This window comes from Protopterus annectens, chromosome 3.part0 (assembly GCF_019279795.1).
Source record: "Protopterus annectens isolate FY-2018-M chromosome 3.part0, PAN1.0, whole genome shotgun sequence".
Taxonomy (NCBI): Eukaryota; Metazoa; Chordata; order Ceratodontiformes; family Protopteridae; genus Protopterus; species Protopterus annectens.
The window spans coordinates 1,898,003,322-1,898,029,950 of NC_056731.1; the positions used below are offsets into that span (position 1 = coordinate 1,898,003,322).

General features: G+C 42.8%; 1 protein-coding gene across 1 annotated transcript in view; it reads right to left on the bottom strand.

Annotated features, from left to right (window-relative positions):
- The window catches only part of SLC9C1 (solute carrier family 9 member C1), a 3,253,894-nt gene that overhangs the window by 2,397,651 nt on the left and 829,614 nt on the right, over positions 1-26,629 (bottom strand). Inside the window, exon 9 of the mRNA XM_044066060.1 lies at positions 845-926. Within this exon, the coding sequence (XP_043921995.1) occupies positions 845-926 (82 nt within the window). The remainder of the gene's footprint in view (positions 1-844; positions 927-26,629) is intronic.

Consider the following 26,629-nt stretch of genomic DNA (forward strand, 5'->3'; position numbering starts at 1 on the left):
GCCCCTTTTCAGTGGAGGCTGAGGAGAAAAGCTCCATACACATAAAGTTAAAGAACAATACGTTGTACAATCACAATGTTCACACTCTACACAAATACCAAGACATTATTTTCTACATAAAAAATACATATGACGATATACATTTATACGTAATACTATGATATGGTAATACAAATGCTTCTGCATACACTAACACATATTAAGAACAGTATATTGCAGATGTGCTTAAACAATGTTAAAGTTTCAGTACTTGGGTGGTTTATAAGAAATTTTAAGGATAGCAGTTGTTATAGTGGTAGTGCTAGTTGGTAATCTTACCCTGTAAAGTAGCAGTGGCATAGCCAAGACTTGAGAAGGAGGAGTTTAATTTTGAAGAAGATGAGATCTCATAGCAGTTAGCAAGAGGAACTTAAAACTGAAGAACAACAAAGGACACATAAGGCAACCTCAGGGCTTGCAAATCAGTATACAACTTTACATTTAAGAGCTACATTAGTTTTTCTCAGGGGAGAAAGCCACTTTTTCTGACAATTCCTCCAGAAAATCAGGCAGCAAAGGTGAGTGAACCCAAATGTTAAAAAATTACTGTTACAGTGCCCCCTCCCTCTAAAATAAATACATTAATATCTGAAAAGACCATTGTCATTTCTGTCAAAACAAAGTTGTAAGAACTATGACAAATTCTCATTGCTTGAGATATGGTAAAAATGGCACAGCGCATACTGTTGTTTACAGTTCGAGATAAGAAAGTTACAGCATTCATAACAAATAATTATAAGCTATATATACTGTACACATATCTAGATAAATTCCTTAAAAGAAAACAACTTCAAACTTGTTTTACCTAGCTTTAGGAGCACTGACTCCATTGTTGTTGCGTTGACCAATAATGTCAAAATCACCGTTCCTGATGAGTGGAGCAATATCTAAAGGAGGAGAAGAATCATTGATAAACTATGTATGTATTAAATCACTCAGTATAAGGTAGATTTGTTTGATGACTTCAACTTCACAGCTTATAAAGTACAGTTGTGTAGTTTACTTACCGTAACAGTAGATGTTTGAGTAGATCATTGTTGCATTGCAATATGGGGCATATCTTGCCAAGGATACAGTATGCCTGGCCAGTCTACAAAGTTTCAGACTTCTGTCTTGCATGCTGTACATCTGCCCTTAGCAAAAGAGGGCATGCTGCTACAAGAGGGTTGTATGGAAATGACAAACAGGAGTCTGATGCCTAAAGCTCTCAGTAAAGTCATATCAGAAGAGCAAAAGAGTCAAGGGTACCCCACTCAGGCCATGGAAGGAAATATTAGGAGGACAGAGGGAAAGTGCTAGTAAAGCAACAGTGATCTGTTTGAACATCTGTTATGGTAAGCACACTGCACAACTGTACTATGTTCTTCATTAAATCACTGTGGCTGTAGCCATCATAGTATGAGACAACTACCTAAGCGCAGGAAGAAAAGGCAATGCAGAAGGACCAGAGTCTGGCATTCCCTGAAGCACAGCTCTACTGAAGCCTCCTCCGGCTCTGAAAATGGTCTTCAACTTGTAACATTTGATGAAAATGTTAATAAGGGACTAAGTAGCTGCTCCCATCAGATCTAGACAGTAGTGTAGAGTAGTTACTGTGGGGCAAGAGGGGCAACTATACCTGTCACAAAGTGTTGTGTGGGGCAAGAGGGGCAACTATACCTGTCACAAAGTGTTGTGGGGTGCAATCAACTGATCTGATCATTACTTAATACAATACTGGCTTTTAAACGTCGGTATTGCATCTGCAGTCAAACCTGAGCACTGTAACACTCCATGTGTGGTCTGAAAAAAAAAAAAAAAAAAAATATATATATATATATATATATATTTTTTTTTTTTTTTAAACTAAAATTTGAGCATTGTAGTGCTCTGTGCAGGCTGTGTATAAACTGCAGCAAGCAGGTTGGTACAGCAACCTATTAGTACTGTAGTGCCAATGACAGCCAGCCAAGCAACCAAAAAAAAAAAAAAAAAGGTCTTTCTATTCAGTTCGGGCTGTTCTGCAATTTTTGATTGGCTCATATACCAAAACAATCAAAAAGAAGAGCCACTTCTGTTCATTGTGGAACAGTGAGTTTGCTCACCAACAGTCTCTTCACCATTCATACATGCATTCACTGTCTCTCTCTTTCTCCTATCTCTCACAATACACAGTCGCTTCAGCTTTCATAGATACATTCACTCACTCCGATCGCTCACTCACACAGTCTCTTCAGCTTGCATACATGCATTCACTCACTCACTCTCACTCCGATCTCTCACACACAGTCAGAGTGCCATTAAAAATTGCTCCACATGCCACTCTTTGCATGCGTGTCATAAGTTGCTGACCCCTAGTTTAAACAAAATATTTATTTTTTAAAGTAAAATATTAGCACCCCATAGCGCTCCTTGCATTTTGCTACATTTTAAAAAGAAGAAATTATTTTTTTTTATTTTTTTTTTAAACTAAACCATGAGCACTGTAGTGCTCTATGCAGGCTAGGTATAAACTTTACTCTTTGCTACCACTTAAAAGAAGACATTTTGTTTTTCATAAAATATATTAAAGGAGTAAAGGAGAGTTGGTGGAGGGGCACAGAAATGGGAAAGTACAGTTGTGTACACTTACCATAAATGTAGATGTTCGAGTGTATTCATTGTTGCAGTCATCACATTTGAGTTATCTGGGTTATCTACCTGCAGGTAGCCCTCAGCCGGCCTGAATACCAGAGTCTTCAGATTTCTGTGTCAGATGCTGTCAGTGGTATAAAACATGCAGCCGACGCCATTACATCAGTATTTCTTGACCCAGATGTCAGGTGCCCCCACAATAGGAAGCAATTATATGGTATGGTACACCCCATCAAAAAGCAAATACACAAGAAAAAGTAAATATACCAACATGAAGGAAAGGTAGAGCGAAGAGAAGTCAGGGGGCTGGATGGAGGGTAACCAGGACTGCAACAGTGAACACACTCGAGCATCTACATTTATGCTAAGTGTACACAACTGTACTATGTTCTTCATGTTTCACTGTTGCAGTCATCACATTTGGGTTGATTCCCAAAGCTAAGGAAGGGAGGAGGAAGTTAAAGAGCATTAGGGCCAGCTATTAAGCCCTGCAAGATTGCAGTGGCAAATCCAGCTCTGGATTTAGAAAATATAAGCATGTGGTAATGCTTGGTGAAGGTATGTACAGAGCTCCAGGTAGCAGCTTCTAGGATGTCCCTGATAGGGACTCCTCTAAGAAATGCCACAGAGGTAGATGCAGCCCTGGTGGAATGTGATCTTATCCCCTGTGGGGTAGGTTTTCCATGGTGTTTGTAGCAGAAATGAATGCAATGGGCTATCCATTTGGAAATAGTTTGCTTTCAAATGGCCTTCCCCTCTGCCCCCGCAGCAAAGTCAACAAGCAGCTGTTCAGATTTTCTGAGAGGCTTAGTCCTGTCCAAATAGAATCTAAGTTGTCTGTGCACATCCAGAGAGTGCAGTATTCATTCCCCTTTGTTTTGTGGATTAGGAAAAAAGGTAGGCAAATGAATGGACTGATTTAGGGCCACACTAGACACCACCTTGGGCATAAAGGAAGGATTAGTCCTGAGGGAAACCCTATCCGCATGGAAGATAATGAAGGGTTCCACTGCCATGAGGGCCTGTAATTGAGACACTCTTCTTGCTTAAGTGATGGCTAGAAGGAATGCTGTTTTCCAGGAAAGGAATTTCAACTCTGCAGTTGCAGCTGGCTCAAAGGGGGGGGGGGAGTGAGCATTTCCAATACAAAATTAAGGTCCCAGGCTGGAGTGGGAGCTCTTCTGGGGGGGGGGGGGGTCTTAAATTTATGGCCCCTCTAAGGAATTGTTTTAGCAAAGGGTGAGAGAAGAGGGGTGGCTCAGTATTATAATGTGCTGAAATGGCAGAGGCATGAATTTTAATTGACGAGAAGGATAGACCCTTGTGGAGCATTTCTGTTAAGTACTCTAGAATATGAGGTAAGATGGGCACCGTTGTGCCCATCCCCTGAGCCTGGCTCCAGGAACAGTATCTTTTCCACTTTTCAGCATAGGATTTTCTAGTTCTAGGCCTCCTTGCCTCCAGAATGACATCCAGCACCTGCTTACTGAAGGATGCTAGAGGACAGCTCAAGGAATTAGCCAGGCTGCAAGGTTCAGGGGTCGAAGCTGAGGGTGCAGAATCTGGCCCACATGCTGGGACTGCAGGGAAGGGGTCCGAGGCAGGTGCCATGGTTGTAGCAGTGTCATACTGCGCAAGAGGGGGTACCAGTGCTGGCGTGGCTAGACTGATGCAATCAGTATTGTTCTTGGCTTGTTCTGTTTGATCTTTAGTAGAACCTTTGAGAGGAGAGGCAGAGGGGGAAAGGCATAAACTGACAGGCTTTCCCAGGTAAAGGACAGGGCATCCACTTTCCAAGCTTGACTGTGGGGAGATCTTGTGCAGAATTTGTTCAATTGGTAGTTCTGAGGGGAGGCAAACAGGTCTACATCTGGAGTCCCACATTTGTTCCTCCAGAGGTTGAATATTTTGGGTTCTAGTTTCCATTCCTGTGGGTCTATGAGATTTCTGCTTACGTCATCTGCCAGTGAATTAAATTTGCCAGGCAGGAATTGCACTTGTAGGTGTACTTGTTAGCTCAAGGCTGTGTTCCACAGAGCCATGGCTAGTCTCCAGAGAGGGTACGAGTGGGTTCCCCCCTGCTTGTTTATGTACCACATAACTGCGGTGTTTTCTGTCTTTACCAGTAGTTGCCCTGGAAGAATACGGTCTTTGAAGGCTGTCAGAGCATTCTGTACAGCTAACATTTCTTTTTGATTGATATGCAGGTGCATCCGTCTCGGGTTCCATTTGCCCTGAATGCACTGCCCTGCCATGTGAGCCCCCCATGCATAGTCTGATACGTCTGTTGTTAGGGTTTGGGCTGCAGGGGGTAGAGTGAAAGGGAGTCCCCTGTTGTGGTAGCAGGCCTCTGCCTACCAAAGGAACTCTGTCTTCATACAAGGAATGATAGAAATCATTGTTTCCAGGTCCTGAGAATGTTGACACCATAGGATTTTTAGATACCATTGGAGTTTCCTCATATGCAGTCTTGCATATGAAATTAGTAGAAAGCAAGAGGCCATGAACCCCAGAGCTTGCAGTATTTTCCTTGCAGATAGCTGGGGTTTTGTGGCCAATAGCTTGAAGTAGGTTGTCAAATAAACTTGTTTCTTCGGAGTGAGGAATGCCATCTGGGAAGTTGTGTTCAAACTTGCTCCCAGGAATACAATCTGTTGGCAGGGTACTAGGTGAGATTTCTTTTCATTGATGGTGTACCCTAGTGAGGTTAGAAGTTTCTTTACGAATGCCAGGTGTTGTAATAGCAAGTCCTGGCTTTCTGCCTGGATCAGACAATCGTCCAAGTATGGGAAAATATGAATATTTCTCTGCCTGCAAAATGCAATGGCTGGAGGTAGACACTTTGTGAACACCCTGGGCACAGTAGATAAGCCAAAGGGAAGTGCAGAGAACTGAAAGTGCATGGATCCCGCCCTGAAACGTAGGTATTGTCTGCAGGATCCTCTTATTGGGATGTGCAGGTAAGCTTCCTTTAAGTCTAGAGTTGCCAGCCATGCATCCTTGGCTAGCATAGGATGAAGCTGTTGAAGAGTTAGCATTTTAAATTTTGAAACCACCAGAAAGTTGCTGAGAATAGAGAGGTCCAGGATAAGACACCAGGAGTTGTCTTTTCTGGGTACCAGAAAAAGTCTTGAATAAAAACCTTGTCCTCTTTGTTCTGCTGGGACAGGTTGAATAACCCTGATACTGAGAACAAAGAGAACCTGCAGTTGGGCCTCCACCCACTGATTTGGGGGTAGGTCTGGCCAACCATTTGGGGTTGGTAGTTTGTGGAAGTGGAATCTGTATCCTTGGGAAACTATGTTCAAAACCCATTTGTCCTGGGTCATGAGTTCCCAGTTTTTTGCATGCAGGGCGAGCTTTCCTCCTAAGGGAGCAGGTAGTTGAGCAGTGCTTGGAAGGGTTAACGCTAAGTCATTGTGCCATTTTTCCATGGGGGGTGGCTTACTATTCCCTGCTTTGGAAGTGGGTGCCCCCCACTGCTTAGATCTGTGTGTAGCCTGAGACTGTAGCCTAGGTGGTCTGCTGTTCCTGGGTTTGGACTAAGAAGGCCTGGAAGGGACTGGAAAGGACCAGTTCTTTGAAGGCCAATGCCTACTGAATCTGGGAGGCTATACTTGTAGGAAACCTTTAACAGTTTGCATAGATTTAGCTTTTTCCTCCATCCTTTTGAGAACAACTTCTGCTTTGTTGCCAAAAAGGTGGTCTTGGTTTAAGGGAGCATCCAGTAATTTAGCTTTAACATGATCTGGCAAGTTTTGTTCCTTAAGCAAAGCATGCCTTCTAAGTGCAGACCCAGTGACAGTAGCCCTGCAAGATGCTTCTAAAGTGTCAAAACCACATTGCAAATTATGTTTACCAACTTGTTCTGCAGAATGCATTAAATCTTGCAATTCTTTGTGTTCAGCACAGTCAGGAATCAACATAATTTTCTGTTTAAGTAGTCCCATAATATGCTCTTAACATATGAAACTGGCAATTTAAAGCCCTAATGGCCAAAGTAGCAGAAGTGTATACCTTCTTACCTCATCTGTCTAAGGCTCTAGAATCTCTATCAGAAAGGATAGGATTTTTGGCAGCAGTAGCCTTAATGCCTTTTGGTCCTTAGGAAATGGTCTCTGGATTCGCAGCAGGATTCTTGAAGAGGAACTTGTGAGAGTCAGGTACTCTGTAGTACCTGTCAGGTTTTCTGGGAACTGGAGGCAAAGTGTCTGGGGTAAGTCTATATTCCAAGAAAGCATCATCTACAATGTCCAGAACAGGAGGGATAGCTAAAGGCCTGTGTTGAGGCAGGAGTAAAAATTCCCTAAGTCTTTTTTTGGACTCAGAGTAATCCTGGCTTTCCCAGTGGAAATGCTCCCTAAGAGTATGCAAGGTTTCACCGAAAGAAAAATCTTCTGGAGGGGAAGCAGAGGGAATGGAATCCTCTGCATCAGAATCCTCATTAGTACATAAGGGCAAATCATGGTAATCAGAAGGAGCAGAAATATCAGATTCCTGATCAGAAGAATCAGAAAGAAAATCAGTTCTAGGTCTCTTGAAGGGGGAAGGCTGGCTTCCCCTAATTAAGGTAATAAGGTCTTCAGCCATTCTAAGCATTTTTGAGGCATATGGGCCTGACCCTGTGGTTTGGTCACCAGTTTTCTAGGTGTAGTGCGAGATTTTGGCCTGTGCAATTCTGAACTTTTGGATGGAAACAATGGTGTTGGTTTAATATGAATGTCTGTAGGCCTGAATACACCCTCAGAAGCCGGTGCCTGCACAGTGGCTCCGGACCCATCCAAGGTAGAGACATCCACAGGTTCCATAGTCGAAGAAGCATCTCATGGCATACCGGACTCTGAATGGGTCTCAGTAGAGGCCTGCGAATCTGAAGTAGTGGGTATCAGGGGCTGTGAAAGCACCTCACTGAGTATCGGCGGACTGGTGACTAGCTTAACGGAAGCGTCGTTGGCAGTTTTGGACCTATGCAGTCTGTCTCTGTCTTTATCCTTACGTTTTTTTTAGAAGATCGGTAGTCGTATGGCTTAACAAAGCCATTTTAGAGTACAAAAGTAATTGGCTGCAAAAATGGCCCGAAGACGAATAGTTCGGGCATTGAACAAGGCACAAAACTGACAGCGAGGGACGTCGTGGTCTGGACCTAAACAGGGGATGCATTAAGAATGAAAATCTCTATGAGGTATTTGCTTTCCACAGGTAAGACAATTGTTAACTTTTACTGACATCGGTTGGAGCAAGAAAAAGGATTCCCAACGGGGTACTTATCTTTTTTGAAGACTTCGTGTCTGAAACTCAAAAACGAAAATTTCAGGAGACGGCTGACTGGCACTTGCAAACTGCTTCTGCTTCGGGCACTGCATGGCAAGAAAGACTGATATAATGACGTTGGCTGCATGTTTTATACCCCTGACGACCTGACGTCAGGGAAGAAGCGACAGAATCTGATAAAGAAATCCGAAGACTCTGGTATTCAGGCCGGCTGAGGGCTACCTACAAGCAGATAACCCAGATATCCCAAATGTGATGACTGCAACAGTGAAACACAAAGAACATCTGAATGGCTGGTGCAGGAAGGAGAGGGGGTGTCATGCAGTTGGTCACATGGTTGGTGTGCCACTAAAAGGAACGTCATTTTTTTTTTTGCTCTGAGGAGGGGGGTCAGATATCTAAATGTAAAAAGCCGATCAATCACTTACATGTAAGTAATAAAGTGCACTTTTTTTTTTTTGCTCTTTACTTAAAGATCTGAGGGGGTGGGGTGCTGGTCACTTCTGGATCTTGATCCACCCCTTTCATGAAAGTATCAGAAGTAGCCCTGCTCTAGTTGAATAAGCTTTAACATTCTTAGAGGGATTTTAGCCATGATTAGAATAGCAGACTTGAATGGCATGGGAAAGCCCTCTAGTAATGGTTTGTTTAGATATTGACTTTTCCTCCTTCTTCTTACCATAACAGGACTTAGAGTTGATCTGATTTCCTAAAGTCTTTAGTTTTGTCCAAACAACTTCTTAGCTACTGGTGAGCAATCAGGCAATGAAAAATCCTCTTACATGTTTTGAGGGTCAGGATAGAAAACATGGAGTTTGACAGCCTGAGTGTAAATTCAGCGACAGCTTTAGGCATAAAGGAAGGATTATTTCTGAGACTCATCCTATCTTTGTGAAAGATCAAAAAATCTAGATAGACATGGTGGGCTGTACTCAGATACCAGTCTAAAAGAAGTCTGAGTTACCAGCACAGCAATGTCCCAAATTAGAAATTTTAGAGAAAAGTTGGCTGCAGGTAAACTAGAGATATAGTTAATTTCTCTAGAACAAAATTCAAGTATCAAGATTTTTTCTAAGTGGCATTACAAACCCTCCTTTTAAAAATAGTTTGACTTAAGACAAGGGAGAAAGAGTTGGTTTCCAGTGGCAGACAGATTGAAATGGCTGAGATGTACCATTATTGAAGAGTACACTAGTATAGAATTGAGCAATACACACATACTGTTGAACTAGGGGTGCCTCCACTCATGATGGATCCTGTTGTCTATTTTAGCACTAAAATAAAAATTGTATTTATTTGGCTAAGTAATTTTTTCTGGAAGTAGGTTTTCTTGCCTACTTCAACACCCGTTGCATGTTCTCAGAAAAAAAAGGTTCCTACAAAGGATCATAAGCTCAGCATCCATACAGTTAGATTGAAATTTTGAATGTTGGGTCAAATCAGGGATCTGTTGTCCTGTACAATCAATTCCCATCTGTGAAGAAATCTTTGGTAACTGCCCTTGTCCTTTTGCATGAGGAGGGAGAAATGATAGTTATGTACTTATCATAATGTTAGATCCGTGTTGTTTCATTTTGGTCTGGTTCAATGTTTGAGTTGTCGGATCCAATCGGATCGAACCTTGGTGGCTTGTACCAGAGCTTTGGATTCAAGAGCTCTAACTTCTTCCTTACCCAGAATTCCCTCCTTCTGTCTGATTTACCTCAGATCAAGTTTGCTGACTATTTTAACTATAAGGACCAAAATTTATGGAATGGAATAATAATATAAAAGCATTCCATGCTTAGGGAAGGTGATGTGGAACAAACAGACAGGGTCTTATAGTCAAGGTCTGTTTGAGCCCGAGGAGATGTAAATTGCAATTTGGAAGGGGAAAGGAGGGAGGTATGTTGAAACAGACAAAAATGAGACAACACAGCTCTAACATTATGGTAAGTACATAACTATTGTATTCGATATTGTCTATTTTCATCCAGTCCAACATCTGGGACAGATTCCACAGCTGCCTAAAAAACCTGGGTGGATTCAAGGAAGGATATTCCTGAGAATGGCAGAGCCAACGGATGCGTGAGATCTGGACTGCACATCCAAATTATAATGAGATTAAAAGTTGACCTGATGACCAGGTTGCCGCTGCACAGATGCCACTAATAGGAACTCTTATTGCAAATGCCGTAGACATTGCTCTAGTGGACTGAGCCTTAGGTTTTGAATGCAAACAGAATCCTAGACTTTTATAAACAAAGGAAATGCAGTCTGCCAGCAACTTAGAAAATGTGACTTTTGATACATGTTGTCTTATTTTTGTTTTGGAAAAAGAGACAAATAGCTGTTCTGACTTTCTAATATATTTGGTATGATGTAAGTAAACTTTGAGCTGTCTGTGTACATCTAAAGTATGAAGCATTTGTTCACCTTTGGTTGAGTAGTTAGGTAAAAAACACAGGTAAGTAAATATACTGATTCAAAGTTGTTTCATGGCACCATTGAGAAAAAAAGGGGTTGTTCTCAATGACACTTTTATCTTTGTGGAAGATGAGAAAGGGTGGCTTGCATGAGAGTGCTTGTAAGTCTGAAACTCATCTAGCAGAGGTAATGGTAAGCAGAAAAATGGTCTTCCAAGAAAAAAACTTTAAGTCAGCTGAGGCCACAGGCTCAAAAGGTTTTTGAGTTAATGATTGAAGCAACAATGTGATATCCCATGGAGGGAGTGGATCTTAAATGGGAGGGCTCAACAAAATGGGTACTTTAAGGAAAGCTTTAGATATCCTAAGAGAAGCAATAGGTGACTCATCATTATGTTCGATATGAAAATTAGAAATAGCAGCCATCTGAACCTTTATAGTAGAATAACTGGAACACTGTTGAAAAAGTTCTGTAAGAAATTCCAGTATCAGTTGAAGGAGGGCTGAGAAAAGATGTAATCTTTTTGAAGACACCCAAATACAAAAAAAAAAAATCAAATTTCTCTTGTCTTTTATGTTGATACTTTCTGAGAAGAAGATATTATATGAGCTACCAGAAAAGACAGCATGACATCTCTGGTTATCATTAAAATTGGAGAAACCATGCATTTAATTTCAGGGTCTGAAGATCGGTAGATGCTTTCCTGGTGGGTGACTCAGTAGATCCAGAAAGGGATCCAGCAGCCCAGGCATGTATAGCAAGTGAGGCCAAAGGAAAATGAACCATATCTGCCAGGGCCAAAACTGAGAAATAAAGATCACCTTGCTCTTGTACCTCTTGGCTTTCTGTATGCATTTTGTCAGAAGAGGGATTGGTGAAAGGCAAATAGGAGAACTGGGAGCCAAATGTGGACCAGAGCATCTCTCAGTGACCATCCCTGTGGAGGGATGAGGGCAAAGTAACTGCTGCATTTGTTGTTTAAGACAGAGGCAAAGATGTCACAGCATGGCTGGCTCCAGTGATTGAATTTCTCTGTTGCCACTGTCTGTCTGAGAGACCACTCATGAGGTAATAGGATACACTTGCTCAGTCTGTCCGCTAGTATATTCAATGCCCAGGAATGTGCATTGCTACTAGAAAGTGATGGGAAGACATCACTCATTGCCAGACTTGCATGGCCTCACAACAAAGGGGATATGAATGTGTTCCACCTTGCATTTTGTCTAACATTAGTTTTAAATATTTGTTTAAAATTTGTTTTTAAAACTTGATCACTCTGATTATGTTTTGACAACAGTAATTCTAAATACTATTTTAACATTTTATTTTTTAAATAAATAGACCTATAAAGTATAGAAAGTTTTCAAGGATAGGTAATATGCCTTTAATGTTCTAACTGATGCATCAGGTGATTTTGTGTTTTTACTACTTAAACTGTATTTCAACATCTGTTCCTTATCTGATGAAGTTTGTGTATGTAACGTACGAAAAGCACTTCAGTGTATTATATTAAACAGATTATCTTTACTTTGCTTGTCATTCCTTTTGATTTTGGAAGTCTAGTTTATTGTTTAATATGTTTTGCTTGTTGATGTGCCATACCACCAACATATTGTCCATGTGAATGGAAATCGCACCCCTGGGTAGGGAGTCCTGAAATGCCTGCAATACTAGTAGGACTGCCCTCATCTCAAAGATATTGATATGAAGTTTGGTCTCTGCAGGTGACCAAATCCCTTGAGCTGTCTTCCCTTCTAGGGTGGGGAGGGCAATTTTGAAGAGAAGCATCTTGGTTACTGTGGCTTAAGAATAGATGGACATAAGGTGTATGTTCTGCCCATGATGGAGAAGTTATCCACCATCTTACATATTTTCCACACAGTTGAGTGAGATGAATCCTGGTATGAAGAGGTTGAATGTTCTGTGACCATTGTATAGATTGTGTCCACTGCAGCACTCTCATGTGGTATCTTGCTAATGGTATTAACGCAATGACAGAATCCATCAGACCTAACAAATGGAGAATCAGTCTTGCCTTTGGGAAAGGATACTAAACTACTTGAAAGCTACTAGTCTCAATGACCAGATTTTTGCAACTGGAAGTTTGGCAATTTGTCTGTGTCTATCTGACATCCAATGAATTCTATGCGCTGTGTGGATGACAAGTTGCTCTCCACATCATTGACTATTATTCCTAATTGGTCTGCAAGACTCAGTAGAAAAGCTTGGTGCTGTAATAGCAGATCCCTCGAGGTAGCAGTTAGGAGTCAGTTGTCTATATATGAGAAGATTTGGATCCCCTGCAGTCATTGGTGAGCTGCCACCAGGGAGAGCTGTGGTGAGACCAAAATTTGGTAATAATTGGCTCACAGATGGAAACAGAGGAATCTCCTGGAATGCCTTTGAATCTTGATGTAGTAGTAGACATTCTGGAAATCTACAGAGCACATCCAATCATCCTTCCTCAAGACAGGCAGAATGGACTGTAGTGTGACCATTCAGAATTTTGTATGTTTGACAGACAGAATGAGGTTGGTGAGATCCAGTACTGGTCTGAGGTCCCCTGTCTTCTTTGGAACTAAAAAGAGCCTGGAATAGATGCTGGAGTCTAACTAGTCTGGGGAGACCTGTTGAATGATTTGTTTTGCAACTTTAACACTTCTGTTGTTGTGGATTCCAGCTGACTGGGTGGAGTATCAGGAATCCTTCATCTTTTCTTTGAGGAATATAAAAAGGGTATAGTATAGCCTCTGGTGATTACCCTTAGTGCCCATTAATCGGAAGTTATGGTTTGCCAAGCTAGAGGGTGTAAGGTTAAGCGTTCCTGACTGGCTCCATAGTGCAGCCAGGCGACCCTTCAGGGACACTGGTAAGGTTTCAAAGTGAAAGGCCCACAGAAACCCTGGTTCTGAGGTCTGTTTCTCCCTCTTGGTTGAAGTCCATTCAAATTGCCCCCTCGTCTGCCTCAGTGAGATCTTTCTCCAGGAGTGTCATGGTAAACACCCTGTAATTTTTTGAACCACATTTTCTTACTTTCCCTTTAATTCTTGGAATAGGATCTTTGTAAGGTGGAGAAATGGATTCCTACAGGTTTTACTGTTTTGTTCACTCCTACCTAGTAAGCATCTCTTTTACCTTGGGTCCAAAAGTATGGAACCATCAAAAGGGGCATTAATAAAGGATGCCTTGAAGCTTTCTGTGAAATCATTTAGCTGCATTCAGGCATGGAAGCACATGGTTATGCCTGTACCAGCTGCTCTTGATTTGCCATCTGCTGCATTTGATAGCAGTCACACAAGATTACTGGAAGTAGACTGAAGGATAGACATTTGGGTGTCCACTATTTTTAGGATGTCCGATGGTAAGTTACCTAAAAGAGACTTGGATAACCCCTTGATAAAGTCCCTTTGAAAATTAATTAAATAAGCAAGGTGATTCAGTGCCCGAAGTGTAAGGCTGCTGAACCATAAGTCCACTCTCCTAGTCAGTACAACACCCTGGACTCTCTGCTAGGGGGAAAACAGATGAACTTTCCTCAGATAATCCTTTCTTTGTGGCTGATGCTACCACAATGGCATCTATTGGAATTCCCATAGACCAGTGTTTCCTGCCTTTTGGAGCAACAAGGATTATATCTGGCTTCTTAAGGATGGGCTCTGTAACATTAGGGTTCTTCCAACCCCTGTGTGTAATATGCTACATCAAAGCATCAGCAGATGGGACCACCCAGAAAGCAGATGGCCTAGACCCAAAGGCTTCAAGGAACACAGACTAATCCGAAGAAAAGGTTTCAGTGGAACATTCACCCCTGCTTCATCAATTCTAGGATGTCCTCAAATGTGATGTCTTCTAGGGGGGGACCTGGGGATGCTTCTCCTTCATCCAAATCCATGTCTTTGATGAGCAGCTCTGGCAAGAAGTCTATGTGCTTCTGTTTGCACATCTGTTTTTATGGAACATGTCTCTAGGGCTCTGAAAGATATGCGTTGAAATCAGATGTGGAGCTGAAATGTGGAGCTGTCTTAAAGCCTATATATTTTGTCTGTCCCTGCCAACTCAAATGAGCAGAATGAGGCACAGGATCCATTGGTGTTGGGACTGATCCAACCTCAGTGCATGCACCTGCCTTCTTGTACCAGCCAACACTCTATCCACAGTGCTGGAAGCCAACTCTGCTACTGGAGATAAAAAAAACACGTTCGTTATCAGCTGACTCTGGGAGTCTCTCAGCTTCAATGGAGAATGGTTCTGAGGAGGACTTTGGACCTGAACTGTCAAGTGCTGAAGCACCAAGAGGGAGAAACACCACCAAAAACTTCGGTGTTGACTCCACCGTTGGTGTTCCACCCCAACGATTGGCTCTGGAACTTTTCCCGACTCAATGGCATCAGAGTCAAGGCAGTAAGGGATGAAGTTGAAGCCAAAGTCTCTGCAGCTATCAGATCTGAGAGAGGTGCACTAGATAGGTTCAGACCCATAGAAACTGGATTAGAGTATGAAGCCATTATTGGAGAGAAGTATGAAGGGGTCGTTGGGCCTGTTCCCAGCTCTCCTCTGGGGGATGGTATCAGGAGGACCCTAGCTGGATTTGTGTCCTCAAGAATTTTCTCATCATCCAGTCGACATCCATTTCAGTGAGATTTCTGATGGAATATCCAGAATTTGTTGATGAAGCTACAGACTCAGGTCTCAAAGATAACTTATGTTGCAGTATTGGCTAGTGTAACTGAGGACTCAGGGATAAAGTAACTCTAAGGGAGGGAGTTAATTTCTGAGTGGCAGATAGATCCAACTGCCTCAGAGTCTTAGATGTTATATATATATAGTTTCCTAGTTAGGGAAACAACTTATATAGCCTAAAAGCTATTGCAGCAGTGGGGCTGATGAACATCCTAATTTCAAAAATGCTTAAATGTCTTATCAGATGCCAGCGAGGATGTAGGAAAGTCTAAGTGAAATGATCAAGTAACTGCTAAGTGAACCTTTATGGAGGAGTAACTGGCTCCTTTCTTGAATAAATCTGCAAAGAAGGTGAACACATGGGAAAGAGATGCTGTACTAGGGTGCATATTCTGCCTTGAAGTCCAAATAGTAAACTTTACATATTGGTTTAGTCTACTTACCTTGGGGATGAGGCTAAGCACCAGTGTCTTTTTGGGATCTCCAGTCTGATGCAACCTCTTGGCTGGCTCTTTTCTGTAGAAAGATTCTTACTTACTTCTGAACTGCCCTCCCCTGCCTGGGGGATGTGAGGGCATGCTCACTGGAAATGGAATTGAGTAGCCTCTGGATATAATTTCCTTTATCCACTTGTCTGACATGATAGCAAACCACACTGGTAAGTGGGGGTAAAGTCATCACCCCACTGACTGCCCACAGAGCTGCTCAGGCATGCAACCTTTCAGAACTCATACTGGTGGGGGTCCTCAAAAGGATCCCCTAAAGCCCTGGTGATTTAGACAACCTCTGCCTCTAGGGACTGACATTCACTTCTACCATGAAAACCCCTGTCATACTGCTGTCTGTTCTGAGGCTGCTGGAACTTGGGGATTGTTTAAGTTTTTGGTGCTTTTCTGACTTCTTTGAAAGTCCTTCTGTAGTACCAAAAAGTTCACTCCAAAAGCTGTGAGCATTTTGCCTGTTGCTCATACTGCAGTAGTGTATTGTTCACCTTTTGCCTTTACAAGAAAATGCCATCAAAGGGAGCACTGATGAATGCAACTTTGAAATGGTCCACAAAATCCAAAGGATCATAGGAGGTTACTAGACTATTGACCTGGAGATCATTTCAAGCCTAGCCGTTTCATCCCAATGTAATACCATAGATACTCTAGTCAATACCCAAGACTGTATTTATTAATGGATGACCATGTCCAGGAGGTTGTGGGCACTATCCTCAGTAAGAATTTATGATGCTCCATTCACCATCATTCAGGTTCCTTTTGAACAGTGTCATAGTGGTGGTCTGCTTCACATGAATTGACAGCCTATTCCAAAGGCACAGCAGTCAGTGGGAGACAAATTTGTCCCTCGAGCATGTCCTATTCAAGCCGCAGGCCATATTTAGGTCCCTTAAATGGGTAGCGCTAGTCTTGTTTGATTTACAGATGTGCAGCAAATTCATTAGGTTTGGGTCAGAGATTGCTCTGTAAACCAAGCATAAATCTCCCCTAAGAAGTCTATACGATACTGAGTATAGTGACAGGGACTTTAGTTGGTCTGTGAAGGCACGTGTTGGAGTCCCTTATCTTCTGAGTTAGAAACCTCTGAGGTCTCTCCAAGTGCTGCAGGTGCTTTGTATGGTACATGCTGAAGGGGCATTATACTGAATTATGGGCCTGTTTAGTGACAAGTACAGAGGGGTTATAACGTCCTTTGCTCTAGAGGTGATGCCTTTGCTAATCAAGTGTGCTACATAGAAGGCCTTCCTTACTACAGTAGACACATGATGGTCAAAGTTAAGGCTGCAGTCTACTTGTGATCCCAGATTTCTTACCACTTCATAGGTACATAGGGTATTGTTGTTAATTTGACAGCATGAAGGGATATTGTTTTTACCAAATGGAATGATGATGCATTTCTTTGCATTCAGGTTGAGACCGTGGTTAAGACACCAGTCGTTGGTCTCCATAAGACCCTCCTAAAGTACATTGATATAATTTGAGGATTCAGTAACTGTACCCAGTTTGCAGTCATCTGCAAACTAAGTCAGCCACAGCCCTTTAGTTTTGGCCTGAACTTCTCAGAAGTATATACCAAACAGTAGGGGGCCCACCACTGACCCTTGTGGGACTCCACTGGTGACAGGTCTGCTGGCTGATGTGCAGTCACCCATTTTGATAGTGTGTGACTGCTTTGTGAGCCAGTTGGCAACCCATCTTACAACAAGGGTTTACATTCAGTTTGCTAAGTATATCAGTAATGCCTGAGTGTAGGATTGTGTCAAAGGCATTTGCCAAGCTGAGATATGCTGTGTGCACAGATGTACCCTCATCAGTGGCCCTGGTCACATTTTCAGAGATATCCACCAGGTTTAACAGGCAGGATCTGCCCTTGATGAAGCCAAGTTGGGTTGGATCCAGGGTTTGGACTTTGCCTATGTATTTATTCATGAGGTCCATGATGATACGTTCCGTGGCTTTACAGATGAGGCTGGTCAGACTTAATTCCCTGGGTCTGTTGCTAAGCCACCTTTGTGGAAGGGAATAACTGTTACTGTTCTCCATTCCACAGGAACAAAGCCAGTGGTTAGGTTGTGATTTAATAGGGTAAATTGGTAAGGTGTAGCCAAACTTGTCTCCATATTTCTGAGCCAGAAGTCACTGCTGTAGCTGCCTACTCCATTGCAGATAAAATGCATAGCCAGTGATAAAATGGAAGTTATGGTTGCCAGCTGAGTTTGCAGCTTTGTCATCGGATAAGCCATGGCAACTGTTTCAGAGTGTCAGACATGTTCTCTATTAAATCCCATTGAAACCTATCAAGTGAGCCATGTAATTCAAGGCCCTAACCAAGAAAGCACTATTTACATAAATGTGATTCCTCAGTCTATCGATCATTCTGGACTCTGTTTGGGTGGGGATGAATATCTAGGGCATCCATGGGACATTCCTTTTTGTGGCAGCAGACACCACTATGGAATGCACAAGAGGTTTTTTGCTCCAGTGCTACCTATCCTTGGGGGCTCACAGCAATCTATCTGGCTTGTAAGGTATAGGCTATGCTGCACCTGGTTCTTTACAGGCTTTACAGCACACCATATCCACCAGTGTGTCTGGTGTGGCACTATCCAGGCCATTGAGGGAGAGGACTTATAGGCCTTCTACAAACTCTGTTCCTCCAGGAAGGTGTGGTCTGTGAGCAAGAATTCCCTGTGCCTCATAATCTCCAGGATCTTACCAACTTTGGCATCTTCTGGAGGGATTTGGGTGAAACTTCCCCTTCAATGAGATCTGCTTTTTTGGTGAAGGAGACTCCAAAGGGGAGCTAAGGTGCTTCCTCTTTTACCACCTCTTCCTGTGGCCCTGGAGAGCAGTTAACAGAGCTCTCTTTAGATGATGGTGCCCTGGATCCCAGCAAAGTGTGTCTATAAAATTCCTCTGTCCTGTTGGAACATCAATGATATGTGGTTAAAGGGTCCAGCATTAAAGGTGTCCCAGAGCAGAATTGTTGGAACCTGTACATGCCCTTTTAAAGAACCTAATTTATGTCTCCCCTGCATCAACCATCATCTGAAGTATTTTGGCCCAAATTATTCAGCATCAATCAGGTCAGCACCAGTATCACTGAAGAAACACTAAGGCCAATGGTCAGCACAGAAGGCTTCACAGCCAAAGTCACTTCAGAAGATTTCAGCACTGACAGGTTGAACACAGAGTACCTTGACAACCACAATAGCTTCAGCAGTATCAAGGGCAGAGTCAGCACCGAACACTCTATGCTAGGCCCCTTGATCCTAATGGTCCCAGTGTTGAATAGGTTGGTACTTTAAAAATTCTGATGCCAAAGGCATCCATACTGAAGAAAGGATATAGTGCATTTTTGTAAGTAAAACTACCATAACAGTGGTTCAACAGGTAGCAAGCTCACCTTTAGTGCAGAAGGCTGTGGGTTCTTTTCCCACAACAGGTATATGGATAGCTGACACTGCAGTGCAGCTTAAGGGTGGTGTTACACTCCTGAGTGTGCTGTCCTTTGGATGAGATGTTAAACCAAAGCCCCATCTGTATGAAGTGGTGGTAGCTGAAGTGGATGTAAAAGATCCCATGGCACTTATCAAAAAGAGTAGGGAAAGTTCCACAATGTGCTGACTAAACTTCCCCTAGTAGTATAAATACCACCTCAGATCTCCTCTGAAAATAAGCTATTAGCCTAGCAGGACTAACATGGTCAACAAAGGATAAATAAAATGCATTCTAATAGATCACTGTTGTAGTAGCCTAGGTTGTATGAGTTATATCCTGCCAAGTATATGGCCACCTGCTTTCAAAGCTGCAGGGAACCTTCCACATCTAACCACTGTGAAGCTCAAGGAGAGCCACATAAAAGCAGTGATTATGGTGCCAAAAGCATCAGTGCTTTCTTGCCTCAAGAGCCCCAAAATGTAAATGCAAGGAAAGGAAAATAAAACATATATACATATGTACTGTAAATATATACAGAGGAATACATACATCCACACCCATGCACTACACCTAAAATAAAAAAAGAAGTTATGTACTTACCATAACATTCCATGTGAGTTGTTCATCTCACCTTCATTCTCACTGATGGGTTCAGAGCTGATCCTCGGCTCTGACTCAGCCAGATGCTAAAGCCTGAAGCCTTCAAACAGCTCGTGGCCTACTCCCTATCCCATGATGCAATAGAACTTCCCTCAGATCTTGTTTGCCCAATCATACTGATAACTAAAGAAAATAGGCATAGAAATAAAAATATCATAGATAAGGACACAGTATCACTAAGACTTGTTTAAACTTCCCAGCCCTCAAGACTTTAAAGGTAGGGGGTTGGTCAGTGGGACATAAGAATGAAGGCGAGATGAACAACTCACATGGAACATTATGGTAAGTACATAACTTCTTTATGTGAAGTTGTTCTATCTCGCCTTCATTCTCACTGATGGGTCAGCGTCCCAAGCACCATCTCCTTGGGTGGCTCATGGAAGTATATTCCTCAGAACCATAGAACCAAAGGAGGCCCTGTCCCTGGAGGCCATATCCAAATTGTAATGAGTGATAAAGGTATGAGGTGAGGACCATGTGGCTGCTGTACAAATGGTATCTATAGGCAGCTGTGCCAGAAAGGCTGAAGATGTGGAAATTGCCTGGTTGAGTGAGCCTTGACTTTATGATTTAATGTCATCTGCGTAGTGTTGTATGTGAAAGAAATACAATCTGACAACCATTTTGACAAAGTGGTTTTTACCACTGGAGTACCCTTCTTTGAATCTGAAAAGGAGACAAAAAGTTGATCCGACTTTCTGAAGTCCTTAGTCCTGTCTAAATAGAATCGAAGTTGCCTATGGATGTCAAGTTTGTGCAACATGTGTTCCATTTTGTTTGTATATTTGGGAAAAAACACAGGTAATTCTATAGTCTGGTTAAGATTTGTTTCAGAACAAACCTTAGGTAAGAATGAAGGATTTGTTCTTAGTGTTACTCTATCATTATGAAAAATCACATATGGGGCTTTGATGGACAAGGCATGTAGTTCCGAAATTCTTCGAGCGGAAGTAATAGCTACTAGGAAAATGGTCTTCCATGATAGGTTTTTCAAATCATAAGATGACGCAGGTTCAAAGGGGGTAACATAATCCATGATAGTGCAAAATTGAGATTCCATGGAGCAGATAGGGTTTTAATAGGTGGTCTCAAGTGAATAGTACCCTTAAAAAATGCTTTAGAAAGTCTATATGACATGACGGGAGTCTGTTGATCACCAAAATGAAAATTAGAGATTGCTGCCAATTGAACTCTAAGGGTTGCTGAGGCCACTCCTTCATGAAACAGTTTAGTCAGAAACTCTAGGATGGAAAACATCGAAGCCATATATGGATCAATGTTATTATTTGACGCCCACATGGAAAATCTTTTCCACTTGCTAAGGTACAGTTTCCTAGTAGAAGATTTATGAGAAGAAATTCGAATGTTCTGTGCAGGTGATAAATTGTGGAACCTGGCTATTCGTGGAACTGGAGCAGCCAAGCTGTCAATTTTAGGGTATGAACTGCAGGATGAAGAGCCACTGATGAATGTATCAGAAGATCTGGAACTGGATCCAGAATCCATGGTTCTTCAAGCAGATGAGGCTGCAGAAAGGGGAACCAAATTTGATGAGGCCAGCAAGGGGCTATTAAAATAATGGTCCTTCCTAGAGTGCTGGCTTTCTGTAAGAATTTGGGTATCAGAGGAAATGGGGGGGCATAAAGAATCCCGGGGGCCGACTATGTACATCTGCATCCCTTGGGACATCCCCCGAGTTGGGGATCAGGGCAAAGTAGTTGCTGCATTTGGTGTTGGTGGGGGTTGCAAAGAGGTCACAGCAAGGCAGGCCCTATCTTCAGAATATCCTTTCCGCTACTTCTTCTTTCAGGGACCACTCGTGAGGAGACAGTATTGCTCTGCTCAACTTGTCCGCTATCACACTGGACCTCCCCGGGATGTGCACTGATATCAGAAAGCGCTGGGTAGATATTGCCCACTGCCATACTCTCAAGGCCTCTCGACATAAGAGGTATGATCTGGTTCCTCCCTGTTTATTTATATACCAGACCACTGACATGTTGTCTATCTGTATAGCAATAATTCCTAGAGGTAGAAAGTTTTGAAAGGACTGCAACACCAGAAGTACCGCTGTCATCTCTAGGACATTGATATGCAGATGAGCATCAAGATTGTCCCATGTGGCTTGGGCTGTCCTTCCCTGAAAATGCCCCCCCACCCTATCAGGGAGGCATCCGTGGTCACAGTGGCAACCGGGGTTGGAAGAACAAAGGGACATCCTATTGTCACTTGAGGAGAGGTCAGCCACCAAAGAAGATTCCTCTTGCACTACTTTGTTATTATGATGTGGTGAGACATTGGAAGTTCCTGATAAGACCATTGTGTGAAAACCAGCCACTGCAGTATCCACATGTGCATTCGGCCTAATGGACTAGTAATGATGGCTGCAGCCATGGTCCCTTGTAATTTGAGCACTACTGAAACTGGGGCTATCTGTTTGGGGATGAGATACAGAACTTCTTGTCGAAGGCTCACCACTCCTTCCATTGGAAGTCTTATGGTCATGGAAACTGTGTCGAGATTTGCTCCTATAAAGATGGTACATCTGGATGGCTGTAAAGCAGATTTGTCCCAGTTTACAGTAATCCCTAATCGACTGCAAAGATCTAAGGTTGTCTCCCTTGCGTGTATGAGTTGATGCTTGGTGGTGGCGGTGAGGAGCCAGTCGTATAGTATGGAAACACCTGGAATCCTAACCATCTAAGGTGAGCCGTGACTACTGCCATGCATTTTGTGAACACTCTGGGGGCTGTAGTGAGACCAAAGGGCAGAGCTCAAAACTGAAAGTGACTGACTCCCAGTCAAAAGCGCACATGATCCCTGCATGGTCTGGCCATCTTTATATGGTAGTACGCATCCTGGAGATCTGTTGAGCACATCCAATCATCTTTTCCTAGAAAAAGAAATATAAACTGTTGCGTGACCATCCAAAACTTTGTTTTTTTTGACAGATTTGTTTAATCTGCTGAGATCCAAAATTGGTCTTCAGTCCCCTGTTTTCTTTGGAATGAACTGGTTGGATGACTCTTTTTTTCTAGCAACCTTGTAATCTCTATGGGTGCCTGTTCCCTGTGATTAGGTGGAATGTCTGGGATTTTTTTCACAGGGGTGGAGGAGTAGTAAAAGGAATGGTGCATCCTCTGGATATTATGCCTTGTACCCAATGATCTTTTGTGATTTTTAGCCAGGTGTCTGGGTACAAAGATAAGCATCCCCCGACTTCCTCCAGAGAGGGACAGACGGGCCTCCATTCAGGAGCGCTGGTAGGGCTTGCCAAAGAACTGATCCCTGTCACCGTGATTTTTTGGGCCCCCTCTGCTGCATGGACTGCATCTCCCATTATTGCCCCCTCCTCTGCCTCTACAGGGGGTTTCACCACATATGTCAAAGAAAGCTCCTTGAGCTTTGTGGAACCACATTTTCCCACTCGTCTGACCTTTAGGATAAGGTGTGGTAGGAGTGGAAAAATGCACTCCTATGGCAGACAGAGTCTTTCCATATTGCTCACACCTGGTAAGCATTTCCTTCACTTTTGGTCCAAAAAGTAATGAACCATCAAAGGGGGTGTTTACAAAGGATGACTTATAGGGCTCTGCAAAGGAACATAAGCGCATCCAGGAGTGTCTCCTAAGAGTAATTCCTGTACCCGCTGCCCTACTCGTTCCATCAGCTGCATATGAAATCAGATGCACGGAAGAGTTTATAAGGGAATTTAGGGTGGCAAGCTGGGAGATTACCTTATCTGAGACCCCAGCAGCTACCGCACCCTGTAGAGTATCTCCTAACTCCTTATGGAGATCTCTGTGTAGTCTAGTAAAATGAGTGAGGTAGTTCAGGGATCGAAGAGTAAAGGCCGCTAAACTAAACATGCACTTTCCGTATCTGTCCATGATCCCAGAATCTCTATTAGGAGGATGAATAGATGTGGAGGTCTCTGATAACTCCTTTTTGGTGGCTGCCGCCATCACCATAGCATCAACGGGTACTCCTTTGGTAAGGAAAGCCTTGTCCTGAGGTGATGTTATAAATTTATTTGGCCTCAAGGGACTGGTTATATGGTATCGGGGGCTCCCACGCCTTTTGAGAGAGAAGGTCCATCAACTCATCAAAAGGAAGAGTCACCCAAGAGGTGGAGCGTCGAGGCCTGAAAGCCTTCAGGAGTACTGACTCCTCATCAGTAGGGTTAAGGGGATTCCAGTCACCCCTCTGTTTTAGGATTTGTAAGATATCACCAAAAGAGATATCTTCAGAGGGGGACCATGTGGACCCTTCTGACTCATCTAAATCAGTACCTGACATGATGGATTTCTGTGGGGAATTCAGATGCTTCCTATTGCAAATTCTCTTCCTGGGAACCTCCTCAGAGAGAGCTTCTGGGGAGGTCCCAGAAGAACAGGACTCATACGATGGGAGACTCGGGGTCTCTACGCTTTTGAAGGATCAGTGAAGCAGAGGCAGACACAGGAACTTTAGGGGAGGAGACTGGTAGTACTGATGACATGGGTGCCCGAGGGGACAACACTCCCCTCATAGCATCGAGAGCCCCGCGGCTTCGATCCAAAGAGATGCCGGGCTCAGTAGAAACAGGTAGTCTCCATGGCACCAAAGCCGTGGGCTCTGAGCCCAAGGTAGGTGCTGAGCTCACCTGAGCCGAAGCCCCGAGAGGCAGAGTTGACACCGAAAGATCAGTACGACTATCCTCTCTGAACCTGACTGGTGAGTGATGGCTCCTAGACTCTAAGGTAGGTACCAAAGAGGTCAGAGTTGTTGGAACCAAAAACCCCAGGGGTGTCGGCTCCAGTGGTTCCACAATCATCATTTCTGAATACTCCAGCTCCGAAACTTCGGGTCATATCAGAGGAGGAACTGAAGAAACGGTTTGGATCTGAGTTGGTTCCGAAGCCCTAAGGGTCGAACCCGACAGAATTTTTGCTAGCACCTGTGACTGTAGAATTCTCTGCACCACTCAATCCACATCCTTATCCAACAGTCTTGAGGACTGGAAAGCAAAAGATGAGGTCTCTGACTGCAAAATCAGAGATTTTAAAGTGGGAGATACCAGCTCCAATGCTGGGGACCAGCTCCTACTGACAATAATTACCTCCGGCTCCATAGGCTTAGGAGCCTAAGCAGCAGTCTTGCTAGATATAGATTTAGAAGTTGATGAGCCCTTTTTTGGCTCTGACTCTGATGATGAGCTGGTAGATAATATTTTGGAAGTCTTAGTGGACTTTTCCTTTTCTAAGGCTTCTTGAAAAGAAGATTTCAAGAGACCTCTTGCCATTAATTTACTCTTGCGTTCATGAAGAATGCGAGAGCTAAAAGAATGACAGATGGCACAATTTTCCTGAAGGTAAAGCTCACCTAAACAATAAACACAATTAGCATGCCCATCTGTGACTGACATCTTATATCCACATTTCGGACAGTTCTTAAACCCAGACTTGGCCTTTTCAGACATGTTAAATCCAACAAAGAAAATTCTTTGCTCTACAAACAAATATAAATGTATAACACACAGCACACAATGTATAACAATAACTGTAATATATATCAAACAATATATATATATATATATATATATATATATATATATATATATATATATATATATATATAATCAATCAAAAATATCCCCAAAAAAGAGGGTCTAAGATTAAACTACAATAACTAGAAAAACACATGAAGCTATTCAACTAACAACAGAAATATAAGTATTAATGCCCTAATAAAAACCTGGGCTACTGATTAGCAGAAAGGATAGGGAGCAAAGTTATTTTAATTAACTAATCATAATATCTATAAATAGGCCTAGAAATAAATGACCTCAAGAAAAAAGAGAAAGAACACTAATTATAATTATCAAAAAAGACAAACCCCAGGATTCACTAACCTTCCGTGTAAGACTAAGTTAGCCTTACATGGAAACTGCAGCCTAAGAGTAAGACATCAGCACGCCATGCATATTCATGAGGGCACGCTGCCTCAACTCTAAGGCTAACACGGAACATGCACAAGTGCAGGGGGTGTGTCAGACTGCCGAGCAGTCCAAAAATCCACGCCCCTGCAATTCTCTCAATTGGGAAATGTCAGCTGACATGAGCGAGTCCACTCAAATGTGTACATACCCAACACTACACTCCCCCAAATTCTAAACCCCTGTACAATTATAAAATGCAAAACTTTTATTTATTTTTTTTTTATTTGCGATATAGCTGCCCGTATTTGCGTGGGTTTGCCCATTGCTTAGCTACAGTTAGCAGTTTAGACATCGAAGAGGATAATAAGAAACTTATATGCAAATTAAGCCAAATAGCAATAGTGTAGTGGTAGAGCATTCGCACAAAAAGGAGGCCTTCCCGGTCCGAGTCCCACCACTCCCCTTTCTATTTTCTGTTGGAAATCTGTATATAAAAATAATTCCTGACATTTATCCTTTAAATTTTAGTAAAAAGCATTGAAATGGCCTATGTAGTAGTGAACGATATTTTATATATATATCATCATCATCTTCTTTCGGCTGTTCCCGTTAGGGGTCGCCACAGCAGATCACCTGTTTCCATTTCTTCCTGTCCTCTGCATCTTGCTCTGTCACACCAACCACCTGCATGTCCTCTCTCACTACATCCATAAACCTTATCTTAGGCCTTCCTCTTTTCCTGTTACCTGGTAGTTCATCCTTAGCATCTTTTTCCCAATATACTCAGCATCCCTCCTCAGCACATGTCCAAACCAACGTAATCGTGCCTCTCTGGCTTCATCTCCAAACCTTCCAACCTGGGCTGACCCTCTAATATACTTATTCCTAATCCAGTCCACCCTCGTCACACCCAGTGCAAATCTTAACATCTTTAATTCTGCCACATCCAGCTCAAACTCCTGCCTTTTTGTCAATGCCACTGTCTCCAACCCATATAACATAGCTGGTCTCACTACCCTCTTGTAGACCTTCCCTTTCACTCTTACAGGTACTTGTCTGTCACAAATCACTCCTGACACTCTTCTCCACCCACTCC